Raw genomic sequence first — 27,839 nt, 5'->3', positions numbered from 1 at the left:
TAAGTAAAATCACAAATTAAAAGGTAATTTAATTGATTTTGATATCCAGCAAGTTCCCAATACCACTGAAGTCACTTATTTTCATTTTCAAAACTATTATAACAAAAACAAGTTAAATCAAATACATCTATATTCATACTTTCATTACCATAAAACATGGACTCTAGTTTTTCACATTCCCTTCCAATTTTTGTATGCATAGACTAGTATTTAAATTTATACAAATAAACATGGTTGAAATCAATAATGTGAATAAATGTTGATTCTATTTTTAATACATCAGAATTGTTTTAATTATTTAATTATTGTATAATAGCTTGATGTTTTAATTTTTCTCTTTGACTACCTATGGAGTTGAAAATGTGGCTAAACTCTAAATTTTATTAACAGCATTTTATCTTACAAAGTGTATTTTTATGTAAATTAATTACTTATATTGAGTTCTGATCATTGCATATATTGCATATCAATACGTATGACCTAAAGCATATGACTGCTTTTCTCTAGATATTCAGAGAAATGTGTCATTCTTTCCTCTTTTATTCTTTTGGGGTGAAATAAAAGCAGAAAGAGTAGAGCTTGGAGCATGTGACACAGTGCTAAAATGAAGTCTCTGAGAAACTAGGTCTCTGTGGATGTAGAAAGAAGGAGGCATGGGGCACTGCGTTCAACTTTGATGGATTCTTATCCTTGATTTCTTTCCTCCTTGTGCTTGGCAGGGTAATGACAATGGTTCGGAAGAAGTTTGCTACACCGTCATTAATCACAGCCTCTATCAAAGACCCTCCCTGAGCTCCAATGATAATGGTTATGAGAACATTGACTCCCACACGAAGAGAGTGAGACAGTTTAGAGATGGGTCAGAAACAGAGTACGCCCTTCTCAGGACAACTTGTGTTCCCAGCCGTTCTTCCTGCACCCGTGAGCCTGATTACGAACTTGTGCTGCCTTACTAGAAACCCTCAAGTTGCCTCATCATCTTCCATGTAACAAAGGTGATACTGAATAAGGGGCTCCAGGGAGTCTTCTCTCTCATCAGTTCCTGAACCATCTATTCCTGATTAGAGGGTAGAAATGACATAATTTTACAGTACTGACTTGGGCAATTCTGAAACATGACATCTCTGTGGTGTAGGTCAAACTGTGTAAATTGACCTGATTACATAGAATATTTTATTTACTTCTGTTTATAAAATTCGAGGTCATGAAGATTATAGAAAGCCTTCCTAGGACAAGAAGCATCTATAGATATATATTCTAGAATCTTCTATTCCCAATTCTACTCTCCAAGTTTCAAATGCAACATCTCCACCCCCACTTACCTATTTTATTTTTGAGGTGTAGTCCACTCAAGGAAAATTTTCTCATCCAGTATTTAATTTTTTTTGTGTAAGGATTCTTTCATTCAGTGTATTGTTTTTGAGATTCATCCATGATTGACCTTGTATCAGTAGTTTGCACCCTTATATTGTTGAGTAGTATACTGTTGTATGGACATGACATAATTTGGACCTGTGGGGTATTTACAGTTCTTGATGTTACGAATAAAACTGCTTTGAATATCCTTGAATATCCTGCATTCTGTTGTTGTTGTTGTTAGGTGCTATTGAGTTAATTCTGACTCTCAGTGACCTTATGTACACAAGAGTAAAATGTTGCCTTGTCCCTTGTCATCCCCAGAATCTTTGTTTGAGCCCATCGTTGCAGTCACTGTGTCAATCCATCTCGTTAAGGGTCTTTTTCATTGACCCTCTACTTTACCAGGCATGATGTCCTTCTCCAGGGATTGGTCCCTCCTGATAACATGTCCAAAGGGAGACTAGGTCTTGCCATTTTCACTTCTAAGGAGTATTCTGGCTGTACTTCTCCCAAGACAAATTTGTTTGTTATTGTGGCAGTTCATGGTATAGTCAACATTCTTTGCCAACATCATAATTCAAATTGCACCAGTTCTTTGATCTTCTTTATTCATTGTCATATTTTAAGCATATATATGCCTAAGTTTATAAGCAAGTGACAAACTGTTCTCCCAAGTGACTGTGCTATTTTAAGAGCCTACAGCAATGTATGAGAGCTGAAGTTGTTCCACATCCTCACCAACAACATCATCACTAAACTTAGTTATTCCAATATTTTAATTAAAGCCATCCTAATGGGTGTGTGGAGTCTCTGGTAGTGCAACTACTAGCCAAAAGGTTGGTAGTATGAACCCACCCAGAGGTGCCTTGGAAGACAGGATTAGCTTCAGAAAAGTCACAGCTTTGAAAACTCAATGGAACAGTTCTACTCTGCACACATGAGTCAGAAATTCAACTCAAGGCCACTACCAAAAACAATGTAATGGTGAATTATCATTACGGTTTTAATTTTCATTTACCTAATTATTAGTGATATAAACCATGTTTTATACATTTATTAGACATATACATTTATTGTTTATTAATTTCTTGTATGAACTGTCCAAATCATTTGCCCATATTTAAATTAGTTTGCTTGTCATCTTATTACTAAGTTGTAAGAGTTCTTTACATATACTAAATGCAATTCTTTTGTCAGATATATGTATAGCAAGTATATTCTTCCAGTTTGTGTCTTGCTTTTTCTTTCTCTTTTTTTTATCATTCATTCAAGTATTTATTTTAGCTTGTGCTTCGTAAACAGTATAGAGATTAAGTTTAGTTTACACATTAATTCAATTGAATATTTTATTCCTTTTGGATGCTTTTTGGTAAGGCAGCATCAGTGAGTTTATAACAATAATGTATTCCTGCACAACACCTTCAAGGAAGACCTTTTACATTTCTCATATCTTTATTTAGAATGATTTGGGTAATTGGTACACTTTGGGGAGTGTTTGGAGAAGATGAAGCTGATTTGTGATAAAGGTTGGAACTTCCAGGTACAGGTGATGTGAGGTCCCATATTGTCATCTTATTTGAATGTTAAAAGCTGCAAATAATGTCTTAGCAAATAGTAGGAGCACAGTGACAAAAATATCTGCCCTATATGATTCCTTTTCCCTAAGTGATTCCTAGCTAACTGTACACTGGTAAAAAAAAAAAAACACAGGCATCAATTGCTTTCTTGGGATTCTTTGCCCCAGTGACCTCAGCCAAGTAAACACACTATATGTGTTTCTTGGTGACTTCTTTTCTTAATATTTTAGAGAAAAATTAAGACTCCACTCCTTTTAGGAGAATAGGCATTTGCTCTTTCCTGGTGTCTGTTTTTCGACCTCAGGTAAAAGACATTAGCTGTTCTGTCAATAATGTCCACATTTTCCCTCCATGTGCATGTGTCAATAAATCTTATGGAGAGAAAGTCAATAACTTGTATAATAAAAAAGTAAATAATTAAACATTCTGCTATTAATCAGATTGGGGGAGAGGAATACAAATGCTTTTTAGTATGCCAGCAGATACACATATGTTGCACTTATTTGAATTGATTGAATCAATCATTCATATAGCAATTCAAAATTACCAATCTCCTTACTAAATGTCATGGAGGAAATTCTATCTTGAAAAAAATATCATTTGGACATGATACCAACGTTATAAATGTTGGTATCTTTCTCCTCTTTCAAGAGATGAATTATGTTATTGCATATAAAAACAGCTGTATAGATAATTTATAATTAGATTACATTTTCAGGAACAATAAATAAACTTTTTAAAAATGTCATTAAAAAAGTATAAGGTCGATGTGCATTTATCAGTATAACAAATTTTTAGAGTGACCAAGCATACTTTCATTTTCTCTTTGTTGTACATCGTGGTGTTGTTTAAGAATTTCCCTTGCCAATAAAAAACTAGGAGATGGATCCTTCTGGAAAAACAATAGCCGTGATTTGACATCTCCGGCTTAGAAGAAAAAATATTTTAAGGTAAATGTCTTTCATGATTTCTACTTTAACATGATGCAGTCACTAAATGGGAAGTCAGAACTATGGGAAGACAACAGTCTTTATATTTTTATTTTATTTTTAGAATTAACTAAGTGTAGGCAAAATTGGAGACTGGAGGGCAAATATGAAGTGCTTGTGTGTGTATGTGTGGTTTTGAATTGTCTGCTTAGAGATGATGGTAGGTGCTGCTGCGCAGATGAGATTGACAGGAAAGAGCTTGTAGAAAAAGGAAAGAAGAGGGGTGAGGACTGGAAGCCAACCACATTTCAGTGAAGAAAAATAACTGGCATAGTCGTTCAGTTTTGGCAGATTTAATTATACGGTTAGCCCATATTTCAATATAATTTCTACTTTATACTCAGGACCCGGCTGGGGAGCTTTTGAAATTCAGCGATTGCTCCTTCCTTCAAGATGCTTATAATATGTATGGCAAAGCTAACAGGAATACACGTAACTATTTGATATAAACGTTAGTGCATGGTAAATACAAATTGACTTCTAAAGATACACACACACAATACGTCACAGAAGCTCACATAGCAAAGCATGCATGAATACCACTTTTGCTTAAATCTTTTATGAGTTGAGAAGATGCTGCAGCTTTTAATTTGAGAAGAAACCTGATAAAATTCATGTTTTGAAGTACTTTAGGATCTGGATCGAAGTGATGTAGTGGGACAGGACTGTTAGGGATAGGAGCAGTAAAGGGTGAGGTTGAATATGAGCTGAATTTTCAATCCAGGTGCCTAAAAAAGGGGAGATACTATGGTGGTGGGAGCCTATGGCCACAGGTTGTAAGCTCGCTGTTGGGCATGTTGAATGAAAGGTGATATTAGAATGTACATATTCCACAGAGACATGCTAGAATATATTTACAATGTCAAAACTGACACAATAACTGGAGATATAGACAAGGAGTCATCAACAATAGTGGATTGAAGGCATGTGACATGAGAAAGTTGAGCAGTATTGCCAGAAACGAGCAGAAAATAAGTATCAAAAATTGAGAAATGACCCCAGTGGGGAGGAAGAGAGAGAATAAAATTTGATATACAAGAGATAAAAGCTGCCATAGTGGAGAAAGAAGAAAAGTGCTTAGGATTTCATAATGGGTAGAATTTAAAGAATAAAAGTACAGGGACTAGCATAGTTCATTGCTTAGAGTGATGAAGCAGAATAGAAATGAGACCAGTCCATTGGGTTTACTGTCCAGAGATGTTTGTAACTTTGTGAGTTCTGTTCCAAAAAAAAAAAAAAAAAACTTGCTGCTGAATCAATTCTGACTCACAGTGGCCCTACAGGACAGAGTAGAACTGCCCCATAGAGTTTCCAAGGAGTGCCTGATGGATTTGAACTGCTGACCTTTTGGTTAGCAGCCATAGCGCTTAACCACTATGCTACCAGGATTTGCATATACTTATTTTTATATATACGTATATATAATTGTTAACATATTTTTATGCCAAATATGCAAGGGTTAGATAACCGAGATTAGCTAAAGATACCTATCCTGACTCTTTGGTCAGTTACATAGCTTTGGGTGACTCATTATTTTCTTTCACCATCATTAACGAAAAAGTTAATAAATATGCCTACTCTCATCACTGAGAGGCTCTTGTACTGATAAAGCTAGATAAAGTAGTGCTTTGTAATCATCAAAGGTAAAATTTAAGAGAGTTCATATACAATTTTGGGGGGAATTACTCTTAGTTTTATGAATAAAAGTGGAACATTGTCTGGTTAGTGCCAGAAGATGAGCCCCTCGGGTAGGAATGCTCCCCAAATACGACTGGGGAAGATCTGCCTCCTCAAAGTAAAGCTGACCTTAATGATGTGGATGGAATAAAGCTTTTGGGATCTTCATTTGCTGAGGTGGCATGACTCAAAGTGAGGAGAAACAGCAGCAAGCATTCAATTTTACTTGGATCCGCAATCAACACCCATGGAAACAGCAATCAAGAAATCAAACAAAGTGTTGCATTGGGCAAATCTGGTGCGAAAGACCTCTTTAAAGTGTTAAAAAGCATAGATGTACTTTGAGGACAAAGGTAAGCCTGATTCAAGCCACGGTATTTTCAATTGCCCTATATGCATGGGAAAGTTGGACAATGAACAAGGAAAAGCAAAGAAGATTTGATGTCTTTGAATTACGGTGTTGGCAAAGAATATCGAGTATATATGGGCTGTCAGAAGAAAGAACAAATCTGTCTTGGGAGAAGTACAGCCAGAATGCTCCTTAGAAGCAAGAATGGCGAGGCTTCATCTCACTTACTTTAAACATGTTATCAGGAAGGACTGGTCTCTAGAGAAGGACATCATGCTTAGTAAAGCAGAGGGTCAGCGAAAAAGAGGAAGATCTTCAATGAGATGAATTGACACAGTGGCTGCAACAATGGGCTCAAGCATAACAATGATTGTGAATACCACGCAGGACCGCACAGTGTTTTGTTCTGTTGTACATAGGGTTGCTATGAGTTGGAAGGGACTCAACAGCACCTAACAGCAACAACAGCTCTTAGTTTAGATTGTAAACCTACTATTATACATTCTGGAAGGGGTTAGGTTTTATACTTAAATTTAGTTTTAGATTTCATACATTATCCATTTTATGGGTATTCATATACCAACAAATTTATCCAATATATCAATCCCCATCAAATAGTTTTGAATAGTTGTTGTCATTAGCTGCCATCAAGTTGGCCCCTGACTCATAGAGACTCCAGGCACAACAGAACAAAATGCTGCCCGGTCTTGTGTCATCAGTGTGATTGGTTAGGAATGGACCTTTGTGAGCCATTGGATTTTCATTGACTCGTATTTTGGAAGTAGATCACTAGGCCTCTCTTTCTAGTCCATTTTAGTCTGGAAGATCTGCTTAAACCTGTTCAGAACCATAAAAATATCCAAGCCCCTATTGACGTAAATGTGGAGGCTGTGCATGAGGTCTGTTGGCTAAACTTTGAACCCACGTCTTTGGCATGAAAAGCAAGAATCCTATTGTTTTTGAATAGTACTCATTTGAATTTGTTGGAATTCTTCCATGACAGAGGGATTTGTTTTTATCAAGATTAATACTTTATATTTGGACATATATGATCATTATAATGTTTTCTCTTGGGTTAAGCTCTTAAGTTAGCTTTCTTCTATTTGGTCGATACAGGTTTTGGTATTCAGGATCAGACAGCACAGGATTTGAGAATATAATATTTCTTTTGCCTAAAAGACTTTTAATATATAAAATAAACTATAATTCACAACTCATGTGAACCAATAAATAATTCTTTAAGCTATTTATTATGTGACATGGTGCCAAATCTTCTTACAGTCTTGGAGTTTGTGTGTTTTCCTAACCTCTTTCACAAATGAACTTTGTTGATCGAGTTGAGTTGTTGGGCTTATCTTTTAAATTCTACGAATATTTTTTACTAAAGGCCAACCTAATTTAAAATGGGGGAACTCTGTCCTTCAGGCTTCCCTCTCTAAGGGTATAGAAAGGGAAATGGCCATAATTCTATTGTTGGAGATTAGGTTTCCACATCCATAGAGAACAAACTATGGTTATTATGAATTTCATTTCCATCGATTGGGAGTAACCCCTTTAGTACTACTGACAGGTTAGTAGTCTACGCATTACTATTGGAGGAATGTTCATAGTTTTACCAGCCAATGTTCATTCCTTGGGATAGAAACTACTATATTATGACCCTGAGAAACTGATAATAAAACAAGAAAAATTAATAAACGTATAGATGCTGAGTCCCCTCATTTTCACGTTGCTACTGCCAGAATGTATAAGGCATGTTGACCTTATTTTCTCTCAAATAATTCCCCTCAAATTAGTTCACCATCATTATAATACTGGAGTGACCCATTATTTTTTCCTTATCTGATAATATTGACCTGGACCATTAAATTGTATACAGTAGTAGCAGTGATGACATGAAACCTTCTTATTCTTAGTCTTAAAGGGAATATGTTGGAATTTTTCATTAAATAGATAGTAGAGCAGGTTTCTAGTATATAGGTCTTACCAGATAAAAGAAGTTCTCTTGCAGTTCTGGTTTTCTGTGATTATAAAATCACAAACAGTTCTTTAACTCTATCTATTCATTTCTCTGCATTTATTTAGAAAATTACATGGTGTTTTTATTTTAGGCCATAATCGTGATACATTGTATTCTATTACTGCTAGTGAGTCATCTTTGCAAAGCCGGAATAAGGCCTATTTAATCCTGATTTTTTAAAGAAATATTTGTTTGGATTTATGTAGTAAATACTTTATTTATTGATTTTGAGTTCATTTTAGTGTGTTCATAAACCGTTTATACTAGTACTTTCTGGAAATACAACTCTGATAATCTGTAAAGAATACTGTAGAGACCGTCCCTACTTTGAAGAAGTTCACGGCCTACTGCCGGAACAACAACAAAACATCATTGTATGTGACAGAGTGTGGATATTAAAATAGGCTAATGCATGAACAGGCAGCAGTGAGAAGTGACTTATTCTTGGAGGAATTGACATTTAATCTAAAACCTGGAGGTTGATGAATGGGACTAGGTTGAGTAAGGATTATGTTTCTTAGTCAAAAAGCATTTTGGAGGGCAAATCCGGGACTGCCATGGTGGATCGGTGATACTTCTAAGAATCTTTTAGGTATCACGTATGATCTGGCAGGTACAAGGGTGTGACACTAAAGAAGTGATGACAAAACCAAAACCAAACCCACTGCCATCAAGTCGATTCCGACTCATACTGACCCTATAGGACGTAAGAGAACTGCCCCATAGAGTTTTCAAGGAGAGCCTGGCAGATTCGAACTGCCAACCTCTTGGTTAACAGCAGTAGCACTTATCCACTACTCCACCAGGGCTTCCAAGTGATGACAAGTCACCCAGAAATTATCCACAGAGGGAAGTTTTTTACCATCCCTTGTCATGAAGGACAATGGAAAGAAAAACTGTCCCAGAAATCAAGGGAGATTGGGAACTGTGAAGGGAGCTGCCTGGCATGTCCCGGAGGGAGGTGGTTAGTCTCACATATGTTGTGCTGGATCAACAGAAAGCATTAAAAAAAAAAAAAAATCCAGAATTCTCTTTCATCCTAAGTCTTTTTGCAATCCTAATCACCTTTTGTTGCCTAGAATCAAGAACCCAACTGGATTCAGATAACAAAAAGACCTAACTGTCCACAGGGATCAGCTTATGTTGGCACGTATCAGAACAGGAAAGGGCAGAGAATGAATCTGAGCCAAATGAACAACTGTCCCCAAGTTCTTTCCCTCTTTTTCTGCTCTACCATCTTAAGCATAAGTTTTCATTCTCAGAGTTTATGCCCTGGGATTGCCTAAGTACACTTGCCCCACCAGGACTCATATCTGTATTACAGGCAGAAAAAATGGGTTGAGGGAGGAACAAAAGACTTAGCCTCTCAATGTTTTATCTTTTTAACTGAGGAGGTACACCTTCACAGAGATTCCCTGCATTCTATTGGCCAAAACTGGATCACCTCTAGCTTCAAGTTGGGGTGGGAAATTGAGTATTTAAATCCAGTCATATTACAAAACAAATTGGGACTTCATAAATTAAGGAATGAAGGGGTGATGGATGTGGGCAGGAAAATAGCAGATTCAGCCAAGGATGATTAATTCCTTTTTTTGCACCATTTAGTTGAACAGAAAGTGAGGGAAAGCATCATCACGAAAAGGGAAAGCGTTTTAATTTAGTCAATTCACCACTGTCTTTGTGTTTTGTGTCTGAGTATTGTTTCTTCTTCCTAAAGTGAAAAAAAAAAGATGTTATCCAAATCAGGGATAGGTAGGTAGATAGGCTGACAGGAAGAAGGTAGAGAGATAGATAGATAGACGGACAGGCAGACAGATATGAATATTTACCCAACCCAGTAAAATATTTAGATACCCTTTTTATTTAAAAATCCTGATATAAATAAAAAAAAATTAAATACATAACAACAATTAAACTGTGACAATACTGAGTTGTGAAATAAATTTAATTAATCTCTGTGTTTTTATGTTTTATTAATTGATCGCTTAAATGAGTCATTCATTTCAATTGTTTATTCTTTTTGCTGTGTAGAGAATGGATTACACTAGAGGCAAGAATGGGAATAGGTAGACCAGTTAGGAGGCTGTTGTTTGGTCCATAAGAAAAATGAATCAGCATAGCAATGCTCAATCTTGTTACTCCTAGCATTTGGACCAATTCTTCCGGGTGAGTCAGAATTGGTCAAATTAACAGGTAATAGCTATAATACAATATAACATAACAACATAACATAGCACATTATAATGTAATATAATATATAATAGTAGAGAGTGTGATGGGACCTTCTATCTCCCTCATTAATACCAAGATCTTGGAATCTGCATTACCAAGTGATACTGAAGTGAAGAAGCTAGAAAAGAGAGGGATTTACTGGAATATCCAAAGAGATGCTAGCTTGGTCTGTTTACAGCATGAAGAAGGGTATGCAAAAATCTGCAGTAAAAATCTGTTTTACTTTTTCTGAGCATGCAGCCATGTTATATTCTCCACCCTCCCTTGCAGTGGTCTAAACTCCAGCTAACAGAATATGAGCATAATAATGAGTGACCTGCAAAGAGTCCCATAGACACTTCCCAAGGCACTCCTTCATGCTCTCACCCACTTCTGGTGGACTGTTTTGTGTATGTCATATGACAGGACTTACTTCATCCTGGAGAATGAATTAATGTATGAATTAATGTCTGCACCCTCACCTGCTTACCTAGAAATAAATTGGGCTGTTACACAATTCAGAAACACACTTTTACTGTTAGGGCTCCCATAGCTTTGGGTTAGTTTGTTACTGCTGCCTACCTTAGCATAACAGAGAAATTGGTTCTGGATGTGGCTGTGCCATAACATAATTCCTAAATGTCTGTTACCTTGGAACTCTGGTTAGTAGGTTGTTGGCCACGTGAACTGAACTTCTATTTTTATACATCTCTTTCATTTTAAGACAATTTTTGTACTTTGGGGGAGATTTTTTTACACATCTTTAGTCTCTTATATTGAATATTATCAATACGGTGAAAGGATAAAACCCTGACACATACCTTTCCTGATTTTAAACCATGCAGTATCCCCTTATTCTGTTAGAACAACTGCCTCTTGGTCTATGTACAGGTGCCACAGGAGCACAACTAAGTGTTCTGGAATACTCATTCTTCACAATGTTATTCATGATTTCTTTATGTTCCACACCGTTGAAAGCCTTTGTATAGTAAATGTAAATATCTTCCTGGCATTCTTTGCTTTTAGCCAGGATCTATCTGATATCAACAATGTCAGATACACCTCATTTCATGTCCTCTTCTGAAGCAGACTCGACAACAACTATCTAACAACAATCAATTCACTTCTTTTAACATTCTTTATAGTCTTTCAACAAACATCTTAAATTGTCTTGCCATCCAATTTTTCAAATATTTCTTGGTTGTTAGTGCATTTTGTGTCTTATTTAAGAAAAACAAAATATGATAATAAATTCCAATATTCATTTCTAATATCTTTATAGTTTTCCTCTCAAATTTATGCGTATCATTCCCTCAGAAAATGTTTGTATAATAGTCACACAGACATATATTTCATTTTTATCTGGGTATCTAGTTTTCTTAGACTGTGCATTAAAAAAAAGTCCTTTGGTCAATGGTCGGCAGTGTCAATCTAGTAGTCAGTCATGGATGCATGTTCCTATTTCAGGGCTCCTTCTTCTTCCCATTGACCTATCTGCTTATCTATGCCCTGATACTACACACTCTTAAATACTGCTTTAGGAGGTCTCAATAATATGATAGAATGAATTCTTTTTTTTTTTCGTTTTCAAATGTGTTTTGACTTTTTCCATCCCACTGAATTTCCATATACATTTTAGAATTAGCTTGATGAACGTTGAGGAGCTAATTAGTATTTTCGTTATGTTATGACATGGAATTGATAACTAATAAAAAAAAGATTTCTCCCATTCTTTTTTTTTTTTTTTTTCCGTCAATACCTTTAGATGTCTCACTGCTCACATTGGGAAGTGGATGAGACAAATTCATGCTCTCATGCTGCCATGTTTATGAGTCCAAACCAAAATCAAACATTTTACCATCAAGTTGATTTTGACTCTCAGAGACCTTATAGGACAGAGTAGAACTGCCCCATAGGGTTTCTAAGGCTGTAATCTTTACAGAAGCTGACTGCCACATCTTTTTCTTGCAGAGCGGCTTGTGAGTTCAAACTGCTGACCTTTTGATTAGCAGCAGAACATTTAACCATTGGCCCACTAGGGCTCCTTGGTTTATGTGTAGTCTCATATTATTTCTTACTTTTGCTGTACACATATTACTTTTTGAGAAACAGTAATGATAATTGAATATTCATGTCCCCACCATCCAACTGAAGATACAAGATATTACCGCAAAAAAAAAAAAAATTTTTTTTTTTTTGAAGTTACTTGGGGCAATAGAGTCTCTCTTTTTTTCCCCATAAGTATAAACTTATTCATTGAAATAAGCTGTAATAATATTCCATTTTACTTCAAAAAAGCTATAATAATATTCCATTTTACTTCAAATTACTTAATGAGCTTCCTTCCTATAGAATGAAATTGTATAACATACTATGTCAAACTTCCAGGATATTCTCATTGTCTTTACGTTTTGACATTGGTCTCCTACCACTATCTCTTGCCTTCTATATATTCTGGCCTTGCAGAACTACTGCAGGCACTTAATATTTTTTTCTTTTCTTTCTGGGGTTTTTGTTCACCCTCTTCCTTGAAATGTTTCTTTACTTCCTTTCTGTATATTATTGGCCAATTTCTACTTCTCTCTCAAAGCTCAGATCAAGCATCCCTTCTTCAGATAGCTCATTGCCCTTTCAAAGTCTAGATTAAGTTACAATTCTTTGCCCTGATGTAGTAACAAAATACATAATCCTGCACTGACTTTTACAGTAACTTTTATCTCTCTCCTAATGGCATGTGATCCACCTCAGGCCACATCTTCATCTTCTTGTGCAGGATCTAGAGGAAGAGAAGCACTTGAGGAATAAGTATGGAATGAAACCTTGTTTAACAATTACTGGATAAATTTTCTCCTGGAGCTCTGGTGGTGTAGTGGTTAAGAGCTTGACTGCTAAGTGAAAGGTACCCACTTTGTAGGCAGCTCTAATCCACAAACAGCTCCTTGGAAACCCTATGGGGCCAGTTCTACTCTGTCCTTATAGGGTCACTATGAGTTGAAATTGACTCAACGGCAACGAGTTTGGTTTTTTGAATAAATTTTACTTATTTAATATTTGATTTCATACTTATAGAGGGTTGGTATCAGTTGGAATCGACTGAACAGCAAGGAGTTTTTAATATTTAATTTAGTATGTGTTCATTGGTATTGAGGAGTTAAAAAAATTAATGAGACAGAATCTCTGCCTTCAATGACGGTCTCCTAATGAAGAACCAAATTTACATATTTATAATAAAAAGACATAAACTATTATTAAGTTTTATATAGGCTTATAGCAAAGCATTGCAAATATGGATTAATTTCTAAATAATGTAAGTATGGATTGGTGGATTCAGTGATTTTCTCTTTACCAATATTTGTTGAAAAATTGTTGTTTGATACTCTCCCTGCCATCACCAAGTCCACAATCTAGAGTGGGAGCCAGGCATTAAAAGAAGAAGAAGAAGAAGATGTGTGATTTTCTGTTTTTCGATACTAGGAAATAAAATAAAGGCAAGATAAAAGAGAGATCTGCTTCTCATTAGCAGCTTGGGTGAGGTTCCTGGGAAATAAAATAAGAAAACAAGAGGGCTGTGAGAAGTACATTCCAGCATGAGGAAAGATGAAGTTAAAACGAGGAGAATTGAAATGTAAGAAACATTAAAAACAAAACAATAACAAAAGCAATTACATGAGCAAGACTGGAGCAAGCAGGGACAGACATTCTGGGTAATGTAATCAGTGCTAAAAACTACGGAATTTGTTCAAATATAGAACTGTTAAGGGCACTAAAATGAGGGACTTAATAGGAGAATGGATTAAAGGATGGATGGATGGATGGATGGATGGATGGATGGATGGATGGATGGATGGATGGATGGATGGATGGATGGATGGATGGATGCGTGGGTGCGTGGGTGCGTGGGTGCGTGGGTGCGTGGGTGCGTGGGTGCATGGGTGGATGCATGGACGGAGGGATGGATGGACGGAGGGATGGATGAAGGAGTGAGCACGTACATTCAATAAAGGCTTGGAATCATTTCTAGAATTAGTATTAAAAACTTTCTAGTATAAAAAAGAACACACGAGATAGTTAAAATTATGACTTCAGTTATTAAAATTCATTGCTCTTTTGGGATGCACCTCCTTGGCCATCTTACTTTAAATAAGAACTTCCTGGTAGGGCATGATATCTGGGAGAAACAACCCATGAACTCTCTCTAGAGTTCCATGGTGCACAGAGATGTATATATCAAGCTTCTACACTTTAGAAAACTGAAACATTTCATAATAAAAATGTCTATTCTCTGTGCATCACCAGGAACAGCATCTTTACCTAACACCCAGGTTGTGCTTCTCCAAATATAAGTTGTTCTAAAGATACCCTGTGTTGTGTTATTGCCAGTATTTTCTCAAAATTTAGAAGATATTACCTAATCTGGAAGGACGGCTCCTAAATGTGTTTCCTAGTACTCTTCTGGTTGAATTAACATATTGACTAAAGAGAAATCCTTATGATTTTATAGTTGTCTGAAAGAGGGAATTAATTCAGTTGTTACCTAGTTATAATAATAGCTTTCTTACTTCAGAGATAACTTTCTAAAGTGTTTGCAGCGCCTTTATTTCTGTGCCAGCATTTGCTTATAATGCATAGTCTGCCAACTTCTTAAATAATTTTAGGCTTTCCTTAGAGCGTATTCATAAGGTATTTTAATTTCCATTTCATCAGAGGAAGAAGAAGAAACATATAGAGATGAAGCCATGAGTTCAAGGGCCTACCTACAATGAGTTGGTGGCAGATTATTTTGGACCAACATCATCATGAAGCAAAGAAAAGGTAACCGGGCCATACAGTTCCAAAGAAAAAGGTCAGTGGTTTTATGAGAGATTGGCTACTGAACCTCTTCACCATACAGCATTGTCATGGTGAATTTGTGAAAATATGGGGTCTTGGTTTTATGAGCTCAAAATACTATGTATTATACTTTGTCTCTTTAATGGTGAGTAACACAAGATTCAGATCAAATGGTAGCAAGACAACCCTCTCCCTGGACAGTCCTTAAATTGTGACTCTCATAAAATTTAATTTTTTGTAACCCAACTCTTTTGCAATTTAATTTTCTTCTCCATTCTTTCATTCTACTTCAGCAAAAGGGAGAAGCAATCAGCAACAAAAGAAATTATTCACTGAGATCAGACCACTTGTCTTGTGTGAATGATGTTGTGTCCCCTATCACGACAAGGGTCAGCTATGAGCCTCATACCGAGCATATCAGAGTAACTGTTAATTGTAAAGCCTTTAAATTAAATCTTATTTTGTTTTTGTGATTTCCCTATCTGAGTTGATATCAGGATGTTCTGTTCTGTGACCTTGTGTTGTGCTGGTATCTGATATTATTGGTTTTCTGACCAAAGAATTCCCTTTAGTAATTCTTGTAGCTTTGGTTTGGTTTGCAAATTCTCTAAGCTTGTGTTTATCTGTAAATGTCTTAATTTCACCTTTATATTTGAGAGAGAGTTTTGCTGGATATATGATTCTTGGCTGGAGGTTTTCCTCCTTCAGCGCTCTAAATATGTCATCCCATTGCCTTCTTGCCAGCATGGCTTCTGCCGAGTAGTCCGAATTTATTCTTACTCATTCTCCTTTGTAGGTGATTTTTCATTTACCCCAGGCTGCTTTTAAAATTTTCTCTTTATCTTTGGTTTCAGCAAGTTTAATGATAATATGTCTTGGTGATTTTCTTTTGGGATCTATCTTGTATGGGGTTCAATGAGCATCTTGGATAGAAATCCTTTCGTCTTTCATGATGCTGGGGAAGTTTTCTACCAACAGATCTTCAGCTATTCTCTCTGTATTTTCTGTTATCCCTCCCTGTTCTGGAACTCCAATTACATGCAAGTTATTCTTCTTGATAGAATCCCACATGATTCTTAGGGTTTCTTCATTTTTTTTAATTCTTTTATCTGATTTTTCTTCAACTATATTGGTGTCAATTGTCTTATCCTCCATCTCCCCCACTTTGCATTCCAATTCCTTGATTCCGCTCCTCTGACTTCCTATTGAGTTATCTAATTCTGTAATTCTATTGTTAATCTTTTGGATTTCTGAATGCTGTCTCTCTATGGATTCTTGCAGCTTATTTAACTTTTCACTATGTTCTTGAATAATCTTTTTGATTTCTTCAACTGCTTTATCAATGTGTTCCTTGGCTTTTCCTGTCGATTGCCTTATTTCATTTCTGAGGTCATCCCTGATGTCTTGAAGCTTTCTGTATATTAGTTTTTTATATTCTACATCTGGCAATTCCAGGAATGTATCTTCATCTGGGAAAGATTGTGATTCTTTGATTTGGAGGTTTGTACAAGCAATCATGGTCTGCTTCTTTACGTGATTTGATATTGACAGCTGTCTCTGAGCCATCTATAAGATATTGTAATGATTTCTTTTATATTTGTTCCCTGAGTCTTATCTTCGTGTTTTGTTTTGTTTCAATACACCCAGATGGGCTACTAGATTTCACTATCATGATTGTTGTAGCCTTTGAATCACTTATGTCCTGTTACTAGCTGGTTTAAGCTGTTACCATGTATATGAGCCTATGAGTCCATTCACTATTCTTGAATAGAGTCAGCTTAGGTGTCCTGATAGTGGGTCACCTAGTGTGTGGTGTAGGCTGTCAGCTATTAATTTAGAGGAGAAGTGGTGATGGTTTTATGCACCAGTTTCTAGTAGCAGCAAGGGGTCACACTCGGAGAAGGGCAGGATCCTGACAGCCTTCCCCCACGTGTCAGTGAGACAGGAGTGTCTCTGTTCTCTAGAGCACTCTGGTTGGTGGGTGGGCTCTGCAGCTGTACTTTAGGCACCCAATGCTTGTACCTCTAAAGATTGGTAGGTGTCACTACCCTCAGATCCCTTTAGCAGGTGGGTAGGTGGTGTGGGTAGAGTTTCAGCCCTCAGTTCCCTGCTGTGGATCAGCGAGGGCTCTGTTTAATAGGTAGAGAGGTATCTGACCTCCAAAACTTGCCTTTCCACTGCTTAGCTAAAACAATTACAGTCAGATCTCTATCAGAATTGCCTTTGCATTATAATAGCTACCTGGTTCACTGTAGGGAAGAAAGCCAAAGACTGTGGATCTCTTATGCCTGGCTGGAGCTGGTTCTGTATTATTATTCCAGTTTAAGGAAGTCAGGGAAGGATTTTTCCCCAGATTGTTAATTGCTGATTCTCTCAGGCAAGGAGAATGGGTTAAAAAAAAAAAAAAAAACCTGCAGAGTGCCTCATTCCCTGACCCAGGGAATTTCAATGTTAACGAAGCTGGCTAGGGCAGGGAGGGGAGGGGCCAGATAGATAGAACAGGGTAGCACGGCAAGATAGACAAAGTTACTTATCTTGTTTGGTAAGGACTGTTTTATCTGAGGTTCCAGAGGGGTGTGTAGCCTGTGTGTGCTGGCTGGGTCAGGATTGCCCCCGAAGGTTAGGGTTGTGTCCCGTGCTTGCACCATCTCAGGAAGCCATGATCAGCTCCTCTGCACTTAGTCCAAATCCCAGCACCAAGGTTTTCTGGCTGGGACGCAGCGCTCCAGGCTCTGAAACCAGTCGCTGCTTCCCTGTGGTTTCTCGTTCTCCCGTCAGCCATTTCAGTGTGCAGCCTGAGTGCGCTGGCTGTGTCCCTGCCGAGGTTACTCCAGGGGGTTAGGGCTGCATCCTGTGCTTGCCCTGTCTCAGTAAGCCGTGATCAGCCCCACCACACTGGCTCCAGGGAACCGCGAGGGCTCAAGGCTGTGGCTTGGCATGCCGGGCCTGGAAGCGGTCGCTGCTTCAGCAAGTAGCTTTTCACTCCCCTGTCACTCAGGTCAAGTCCTTAGTTCTGTGTTTGATGGTCAGAGTTCATAGATTGTCATGTATGTAATCAATTCACTTTTTTTTTTGAGTCTTTGTTGCAAGAGGGATCAGCAGAAGCTTCTAACTAGTCAGCCATCTTGGTCCCACCTCTCTGTAAAGCCTTTAGATTAATAGTTTTTAAAGTGATTTTGTAGGAATTTTTAGTACTGTTTTCTCCTATAAACAGCATTTAAAGTGTTTTCCAGTATCTGTGCAGATACCCCTACTGCATTTTGATTAGAGTAAATTTGCTTGGATCTAGTGATTTAAGGTTTCTCAGGTTGGTCATCAGAAGCACTTTCTGGACTGCCATGCCTCGCCCCACATTTCGTACTGTGAGATTTTGTGAACCAGAAAATACTACCCTGGAATTAAATCCTAAACATTGGCCCCACACATGCCAGGTTTTTCTCAACTGGCCTGACTAATAGTCTGAGCTTCAGAAGCTGCAAAGCTGTACCATATCTGCTAGTTCCCCTACAATTACATTCCTTTACCCCTTATCTCTTTCCTGGTGTCACCGTCAGCCTGTAATATTTATCAGAACCCCACCTGTCACTGATTCTGCCTGCAAAATATATTCTTATTCAATATCCCTTCCTATGAGTTGGAATTGATTTGACAGCAATGGGTTGCTTTGTTAGTTATATGATCCAGCAATCCCATTCCTAGGAATATATCCTAGAGAAATAAGAGCTATCACAGCAATAGACATATGCACACCCAGGCTCACAATAGCAAAAAGATTGCAACCACCTAAGTGCCCATCAAGAGATGAATGGATAAACAAACTATAGTATATACACACAATGGAGTACCAAGCAAAGATAAAGAACAATGATGAATCCTCAAAGCATCTCACAACGTGGATGAATCTGGAGGACATTATACTGAGTCAAATAGTCAATCACAAAAGGACAAATAGGTACACAAAATTTTTAATGCTTCATTGGGCTTGTGCTTGTATTATCCCCTTATTTAAACAATGGGTTCATTTATTCTACAGTTATCAATGCCCAGAAGACACACATGTTAACAGAACCGTATCCATGTTTTTATAGAGTTTACAAGCTACTGTTCCAATAAACAGTCCAATAAACTAGGTTATTGGAAGATTTTCACTATATGATCAAAGCTATTATAAAAAAATAGAAGTCAATGGTACAGAAAAAGACCTTAATTTTCAATGAATTATTTGTTAAAACAAATCTCTCAGTAAAGCCATAAGAATAATTGTTATTTCTTTTTACTTGGATTTGGGTATTGAATTGACATGGTTGCCAAGCAACATTATCTCAGCAATGATGCCTTATCTTGAAAAAGGGGGAAAGAGTTTAATGGCTATTTGCTAAATTATAAATATGTTAATGCACACATAAGAAAGGATAGAATACTTAGGTGGGTTTTCAAGGGGCTGAGAGCTTGCTGCAAAAGCCAAATAGTCTTTGAAGTGACAGAGAGGGTGTTTCCTTGAAATTTGCTGGAAAGCTCAGGGGATATATGCGCACAACATTGCAAGGTGTGTCTGGAAATAGAATGCTATCCCTTGTACTAAGTAAGGCCCAAGCATCTCTGAAATTCACATAAAATTATTCTCAAGGATCAAGACAAAATACGTGGGAAAGTAAAAAAGACTTACTAGGCAAGGCGTAGAATTTGGAAATTGTTGATAAGCATGGCTGGGTGATTAGGTAACCAAGGCGGAATGGGAAACCCTTATTTAAAAACAAAAATTAATTTTTACTCCTCTAAGATAATTTACTACAAAAACAAAAAAAACAGGCAGAGGAATAAAATTATTAATTTAAAGTCTGCTCCAAAATGTAAAATGGCATTTTAATGTAGTGAGAACAGCACAGTGCAATGATGTCTGACATTTGTGTTTGCTTGAAACTTAGTCAGTAGTCAATTGATACTGAGGGCAGCTACTCAAGTGATTTTTGCATGAAGTTATTTCTCTGTAAACTACTCAATGATAATATTTTTCTACCGTTTCATGCAAGTTCTATAATGGAATAATCAGAATGCATTTAATTTCAAATGATGGGAAAGTGCCAAGGTAAGTTCATTGATATCTTACTGCATGAAACCTTATGTGACAGGCAGAAATTGCAACCTTGGGTATTTTTCCTTGGCTATGTCCCAGGATCCTCTGTTTTGGACATTTTAATGAGCCACATGTTGTCCATACAGGAAAGATAATAATTCTCCTGCTCTTCAGGGAATGTGATGATGCTACATCAACAAACCCCTTTTTTCCCCCTTTCTAGCATAACCTCCACCCTATACACTCACTGAGGTAGGTCGCTGAGGTTCCTTGCTATCCAGTTCATTCTCTTAGGGGAGTGGGGACTGGAGATAGCTCACTTTCTCTGGAAACGTTTTCAAACAACCCCCAAAACCTGATTTAGAAGCCATTTAATTCTTTACATTATTTGCAATGGGACTTTTATGTCCTACAATTGCCAAGAACAATATCTTTTTGAGCTGTTACAAAGAGAAGGAACTTCCAGCTAGCAGTGTGATACTTCTACCTCATAACTGTCAGATTTTACCTGTGCCCCAAGTTTGCACAAGACAATTTTAACATCTTCGCATTCTTTTCCAGGTAGAGGAGAAAGATTAGTTGTCAGCTTTCTGGGCTTGCTGACATCCAGTTTACTTGGTAAGTCAGTGACGGGACTCTAAAACAACCCAACTGTTTGTCTTTCTGAGGACTTTATATTCATTTCCTAGTTTGTCCTTTCTCAAGCAACTCCCTTGATTCCGGAAGTTTGATGTGGAAAAGACTATTTATTTCCTTTCAGGATATATGCAGCAGGAGGTGCCATGATTGCACAGATGCCAGAATGGACTTTCCTGACCTGTGTTAGGTGTGTAGACAGGACTGGCTTGTTGCACAGCATTGATTACATATCAGTTGCACGTAGAGAAAACTATGAAATTAAAACAAATAGAATTCATGAACCTGTTGATTTCAGATTATTTTTTTCATGTTGTCTCAAAGTATTTCAGAACATTTTATCTCAGAAAATACTATCAGATTCTCTTTTTTGATGCCCAATATCATCTCTGCTGAATGTCAGTGATAAATGAGCTTAAACTCATCATCCCTGAGCTTCCTGTAGGGTCATTATAAGTCAGAATTACTCAACAGCAATGAGGTTTTTTTAAGATGAGCTAACCATAGTGTTAAGGGAAACAAAACTGTCCATGTTTTAATCTTTTTCCATGTGATACATATTCGTGAAACACCGTGCCAGGGTCTGGAAGAATCTCCTTGATTTAAAAGGGGATTAAACCAAGACACATACTATCTGCTTAACCATTGCTCTTACTGCTTATTGACTATGAAAAAATTCTGAAAAATTTAACCCAAAAGAAGATTAACATACGGCACAAACCTCTATTTACCACATTCTCTGGCCTTTATTTAACTGTAGTCTCAACCTCCTAACTTGGTCTCTGACTATGATCATTCCCATGGATAATTAAAAAGTTTGTCACCTTTTCATATTACAATCTTTCCTCCTCTCATGCTGCATCCCATAATCTTCCCATCGTACTGAGGTTGTTTTTGAGGCCATATTTGCTGTTTTCAAAAGGCACAACTAACTAGGTGACAATATTTATGTCCTCTTGGCCCAGATATATCTGTATTCTGTTTGAGTGAAAAAGTTATATTTAGGACTTAAAAAATAAATAAATAATAAGATTTGGGTTTTTTTGTGTGTGTGTGTTTTACTATTGGTTTTTGGAACCCCTGGTAGTGTGGTGGTTAAGTGCTACAGCTGCTAACCAAAAAGTCAGCCTTTCGAATACACCAGGTGCTCCTTGGAAACTCTATGGGGCAGTTCTTCTCTGTCCTACAGGGTCGCTATGAATCCACTCGATGGCAACCAGTTTGGTCTGCTTTTTTGTTTGGTTTTTAGAAAGGAAAAATATCATCTATCAGAATAGGGTAGGAATATGAGTGATTCATAGCAACACATTTATTTGTTTACTAAAATTTATTTTAAGGTCAATGGTAATTCTCAGGTTCAGCACAATTGGAACAGCTGACTTTCAGCCCCTGCTCTGCAGTCATGCAGTAAAATAATTGAGGATGTACCATTTTCAAAGTGAGAAGAATCAGTGTTAAAGAACAAAAAGTTGCCATTCTTTGTTGATTCCTGCAGTATTTCTAATGGACATCCTAAAGAGGAACAAAGTGCAGTAGGAAAACGAGAGCTAAACCCTCATGAATGGGCAGCCTCTGAATAGGTTCAAGACAGAAGGAAGAGCACCAGGCGGGTGTGAGGAGGTATGGGGTGAGGGGGCTGGTGTCCAGCACAAGCAAAGGAATGGGTTTTGTAAATGTTTAATTGCAATCAAGCAGGGCATAGTTTAATAGGAAAACATCAAGAAATTTGCAAAGGTAGATGCTCGGGTTGGAGACACACTCAAGCCTATATACATGTATTATGAGCATCTAGTTTTCTGAGGGTGGTGTGAATCATCAGTGGTCTTTAAAATGGCAGGGGACTGCAGGGACACAGAAAGCAGTACTTTCAAGGGTCAAAGCATCTTAGCTTATGGGATGTTCAGGGTCACTGTGCATTAGTTCTGGGAAAAGGAACAAAAACTGCCACCATTATATATTTCCTTATTTATTTATTTCACATACCTGAAAACCCCTCCTTTAAAATCTACTCTTGTTTCAAATCACTTGTTTCAATAATTCCAGGTTCTCTTAACTATTTTGAGAGTGTGGAGGAATTATTTTTTCAGATATTAGTACTGCTTTTTGAAGTAATTCTCATTGAATTATTTTCTTCACCTAACTTTAGTTTCTTATGGATCATTTCTTCTGAAGTTTTGTTTGTATTTAGTCCTGTTTTCGTAGAAAATATTTTGTAGTGTGTATGGTCCTGTGGTTTCCATTTCTAACCTATCCATCATGTTTCAGTATAGACAGTGATCCAGGCTTGCTCTTTCCCAAATATACAGGGAGGTTTTGCTGTGCATTTTTGTCTGTTTCACCCCTGTAGGTGCCCTTTCCCTCCCCCGCCCCAGATGCCCGGTGGTACAATGGTTAAAGCTCTTGGCCGCTAACTGGAAGGTTGACGGTGGAACCTACCAGCCCCTCTGAAGAAGGAAGATGTGGCAGTTGGTGTCCATAAAGATTTATCACCTTTTAAGCTGAATGGGGCAGTTCTACTCTGTCCTGTAGTGTCACTATGAATAGGAACTGACTCGAAGTGAGTGGTTTTTTAGTGTGTGTGTGCCATTTATTTATTTGTTTTGTTGTTGTTATTGTTGATTTTAACTTACACTGGAGGATTAAATCTTGGTGATCTTTTAGTTTATGTTCAGTCTGTCAACTGCTTTTTGGGAAGGTGAGGTGGATGTCTGGAAGGATCATTCTGATAAAGTTTCTCCAATCACTTTTCCTCCAAATCAGTGAAATTCGCATTCTGGAGCTAAATCCAGCTCTCCTGGGGACTCAGCCATGTCACTAATCAATTAGCTCATTTTTCCAGTTGTGGAGCAATCTTTTATATGGAACTCTACACCCAATGAAATATTTGATTTCTCATGGCCTGCTACATTCAACACCTTGTTTCTCTAAGGTTAGTGGTGTGAATGCTGGTGCTTAGGGAAGAGGGTTTTGATCTCTGTGTCCATGTGTTTCTGTTAAATTGAAATGCATCAGGCACACAATACGTGCACTCTGTTGTATAGACTTAAGAGCATTCTATAGTTTTAAGACTGTCTGTGTTTAATAGCTACTTTCTATTTTCTATTCTTTCTGATAACATGATCAGGCTTAAAGGGGAAGTATGAACTATTGCATTCATCTACTAGTATTTACATCTCCTTAAATAAGGGTTTTTTAGAATTTATGTAAAATTTTTCCATATTCATTAATATATGCAGTTTGTCATGAGTAATGGGGATGTGTGACATGGTCAAACCTAGCTGTTTTTTAAATGAGTTCAAGTTCCATGGTGTCTGTAAGTAGAACTAATTACTTTCTGTGTACTCTAAATGCACCTTTGAAAGATGCATGGAGGCTGTGAGTCTGCTCATAAATGTTCACTGTGAAGACTTGAAAGATTTAGAATGAAGCGGCAGATGATCCAAGGCAGAAGTTGTTTGTCATGGGAATACAAAGCCAGAGAGAGCTTGGGTCCGAACAATGAGAAAAAGCATTGTTCAGGGTATGGAGCTGCATATTTATGGAAAGAAAATTAATTCGAAAAGATTTTCTCAGAAACAAATAAAATCTGTGAAGCTCCCCACTGGGAGACAGTAGGGGGAAAAGCACAAGGTAATAATCAGGATACTGCAGGATGTGTTCATTTTTGTCATTACAAGGTTGTGGTGGACTTCATCAAAATCAAGTGGAGGACCATGCGTATCTGTGTCTCTTACTTGCCACATACACAAGTCCCTACTGACATTAACGCTATGAATGAAGCCACATACAAACGGGGTGGAGCAACACATGTTTGAGGGAGCCAGTTTGGTGGAAGATCAGAAATTTGAGAGAGGTTTGTGCAGAAGGCCAGGGATTAGATCTCAAAATGTGGATTTGGGTTTAAATACAGGGACTTTTACTAATTATCTTGAACACTTCCTAGGAAAGAGCAGAAATGTTTTATTTTGCATCAATGTATGGTAGTAATTCTTCCATCACTACTGCATGTTCTATTTGAGGCATCACTAAACACCCTTGAAGAGTACATGGTAGAGCTCCTTCTCCTGGTGATTTTTGTGAAGAACTAGGGATTATTGGCAATTGCAGTTTCTGGTTCTTTGATTAGTGTCCCTGCATCCTTTCTGATATCTTATACAGAAGCAATAAAATGGGTGCAATCAGGAGTTAACAAACAAAGTTAGCACTGGAATAAGAATAGGAGATCAGATCGTATTTTATCTTAGAGTTGGAAATAATGACTGTCCATAATATAAGATTATCTCGTTTAAGTGATTTTACTTCATAAAATTGAAATTTGTGGACCTGCAAAGATCAGAAGAAAAGAAAATAGAATTTATCAAGGGAACGTCAGACCTAGTGCTATAGTTATCTCAGATGATCTTTTGCACAGAAAGAGCAGTCTTTAATATTACAGAGAACTTTGTTTAGTGGTATTCAAATTAATTAAATATGATAGGATCCTTAGAGAGGAAAACCCAAAAATCCACTGCTGTCGAGTCGATTACGACTGATAGAGACCCTAAAAGGTGAAGGTATTTCTGATGAAATCCAAAAACAATTATTGTAAAATTTAATCCAAATATGAAGTGAGTTAAACATTTGGCAGTGGAAACAAGTAAATATTCATTTTTACGCCCAGAAGTCAGGTTCAAAATGATTTGTTATGTTCCTTCTACCAAAGTTTTTTGAACTTCTTTAATCTCTAATTTCATGATCATATCAACAATCTACTAGTTAACTACAGCTGAGTTAGTCTGTCTTGGGAAAACAAAAGACGTATAAAATGATGGACATAGCTTGGGGAGATAGTGGAATGACATTTGAGATGCTATTGTGCACTGAACACTCTAAGAACTAAAAAAAAAAAAAAAGAATTAGGGACTGTAAAATCACTTCAGATATGCCCCTCGTCTCAGGAATCTCATATGCTATCATGAACTTCATCAAATTGATATATATGTATATACACACACACACGTATTGTTGTTGTTTTTAGTTGCCATTAAGTTGATTTTGATTCATGGTACCCCATGAGTTCAGAGTAGACCTGCACAGCATAGAGTTTTCAAGACTTTTACCTTTCGAAAGCAGATGTCCAGGGCTTACTTCTGAGGTGCCAATGGGTGGGTTTGAACCGCCAACCTTTCACTTAGTAGTTAAGCGCTTAACTAATTGTGCCACCCAGTGACTCTTTTCACGTAAATACAGATAGAGATATAGGTACAGATACGGATATAGCCCTAGAGGTGCAGTGATTAACAGCTACAGCTGTTAACCACAAGGTCAGCAGTTTGAGTCTACCAGCCACTCCTCGGAAACCTTATGGGGCAGTTCTACTCTGTCCTACGGGGTCGCAATGAGTCAAATTTAACTGGACAGTGAGTTTTTTTTTTTTTAATTTTCTTGTATATAGATATATCTATACATATCTATATACACAAAATGAGAAGAAACAGCTGCAAACATCCATTAATAATCGGAATGTGGAATGTACAAAGTATGAAACTAGGAAAATTAGAAATCATCGAAAATTAAATGGAACGCATAAACATCGATATCCTAAGCATTAGTGAACTAAAATGGACTGGTATTGGCCATTTTGAATCAGACAATCATATGGTCTACTATGCCGGGAATGACGGCTTGAAGAAGAATAGTGTTGCATTCACCGTCTAAAAGAACATTTCAAGATCTATCCTGAACTACAATGCTGTCAGTGATAGGATAATATCCATATGCCTACAAGGAAGACCAGTTAATACGAATATTATTCAAATATACGCACCAACCTATAGGGCCAAAGATGAAGAAACAGAAGACTTTTTTCAGCTGTTGCAGTCTGAAATTGATCAAACATGCAGCCAAGATGCATTGATAATTACTGGTGATTTTAATGCAAGAGCTGGAAAAAAAGAAGGATCAGTAGTTGGAAAACATGGCCTTGGTGATAGAAATAATGTTGGAGATCGAATGATAGAATTTGGCAAGACCAACGACTTCTTCATTGCAAGTACCTCCTTTCACCAGCATAAACAGCGACTATACACATGGACCTCGCCAGATGGAATACACAGAAATCAAATCGACTATATCTGTGGAAAGAGATCATGGAAAAGCTCAATATCATCAGTCAGAACAAAGCCGGGGGCCGACTGTGGAACAGACCATCAATTGCTGATATGCAAGTTCAAGCTGAAACTGAAGAAAATCAGAGCAAGTCCACGAGAGCCAAAGTATGACCTTGAGTATATCCCACCTGAATTTAGAGAACATCTCAAGGATAGATTTGATGCATTGAACACTGGTGACCGAAGACCAGAGGAGTTGTGGAATAACATCAAGGACATCATCCATGAAGAAAGCAAGAGGTCACTGAAAAGAAAGAAAAGACCAAGATGGATGTCGGAGGAGATTCTGAAACTTGCTCTTGAGCGTCGAGCAGCTAAAGGAAAAGGAAGAACTGATGACATAAAAGAACTGAACAGAAGATTTCAAAGGCGTCTCGAGAAGACAAAGTAAAATAAAGCAAAGAGCTGGAAATGGAAAACCAAAAGGGAAGAACACGCTCGGTGTTTCTCAATCTGAAAGAAATGAAGAAAAAATTCAAGACTTGAGTTGCAATAGTGAAGGATTCTATGGGGAAAATATTAAAAATAATGCAGGAAGCATCAAAAGAAAATGGAAGGAATACAAAGAGTCATTATACTAAAAAGAATTAGTCAATGTTCAACCATTTCAAGAGGTGGCACATGATCAGGAACCAATGGTACTGAAGGAAGAAGTCCAAGATGCTCTGAAGGCATTGGCGAAAAACAAGGCTCCAGGAATTGATGGAATATCAATTGAGATGTTTCAACAAACAGATGCAGCGCTGGAGGTGCTCACTCGTCTATGCCAAGAAATATGGAAGACAGCTTCCTGGTCAACTGACTGGAAGAGATCCATATTTATGCCTATTCCCAAGAAAGGTGATCCAACTGAATGTGGAAATTATAGAACAATATCATTAATACCACACACAAGCAAAATTTTGCTGAAGATCGTTCAAAAACAGTTGCAGCAGTATATCGATGGGAACTGCCAGAAATTCAGGCCA

The 27,839-nt window shown here is 37.4% G+C and overlaps 1 protein-coding gene across 3 annotated transcripts in view; it reads left to right on the top strand.

Moving 5' to 3' along the window:
• Positions 1 to 11,842, top strand: part of GCSAML (germinal center associated signaling and motility like) — a 53,937-nt gene extending 42,095 nt beyond the window's left edge. For 2 of the 3 annotated variants that reach the window (XM_023540328.2, XM_023540327.2), the window contains one exon: positions 720 to 11,841. In XM_023540328.2, coding sequence (XP_023396096.1) covers positions 720 to 956 — 237 coding nt within the window. In that variant the 3' untranslated portion in view covers positions 957 to 11,841. Of the gene's footprint in view, positions 1 to 719 lie in introns of all 3 variants that reach the window. The other variant, XM_023540326.2, reaches the window with a different exon arrangement.
• Positions 11,843 to 27,839: the final 15,997 nt, after the last annotated feature.

This window comes from Loxodonta africana, chromosome 2, assembly GCF_030014295.1.
Source record: "Loxodonta africana isolate mLoxAfr1 chromosome 2, mLoxAfr1.hap2, whole genome shotgun sequence".
Taxonomy (NCBI): Eukaryota; Metazoa; Chordata; class Mammalia; order Proboscidea; family Elephantidae; genus Loxodonta; species Loxodonta africana.
This window is presented reverse-complemented; position numbering and strand designations above follow the sequence as displayed.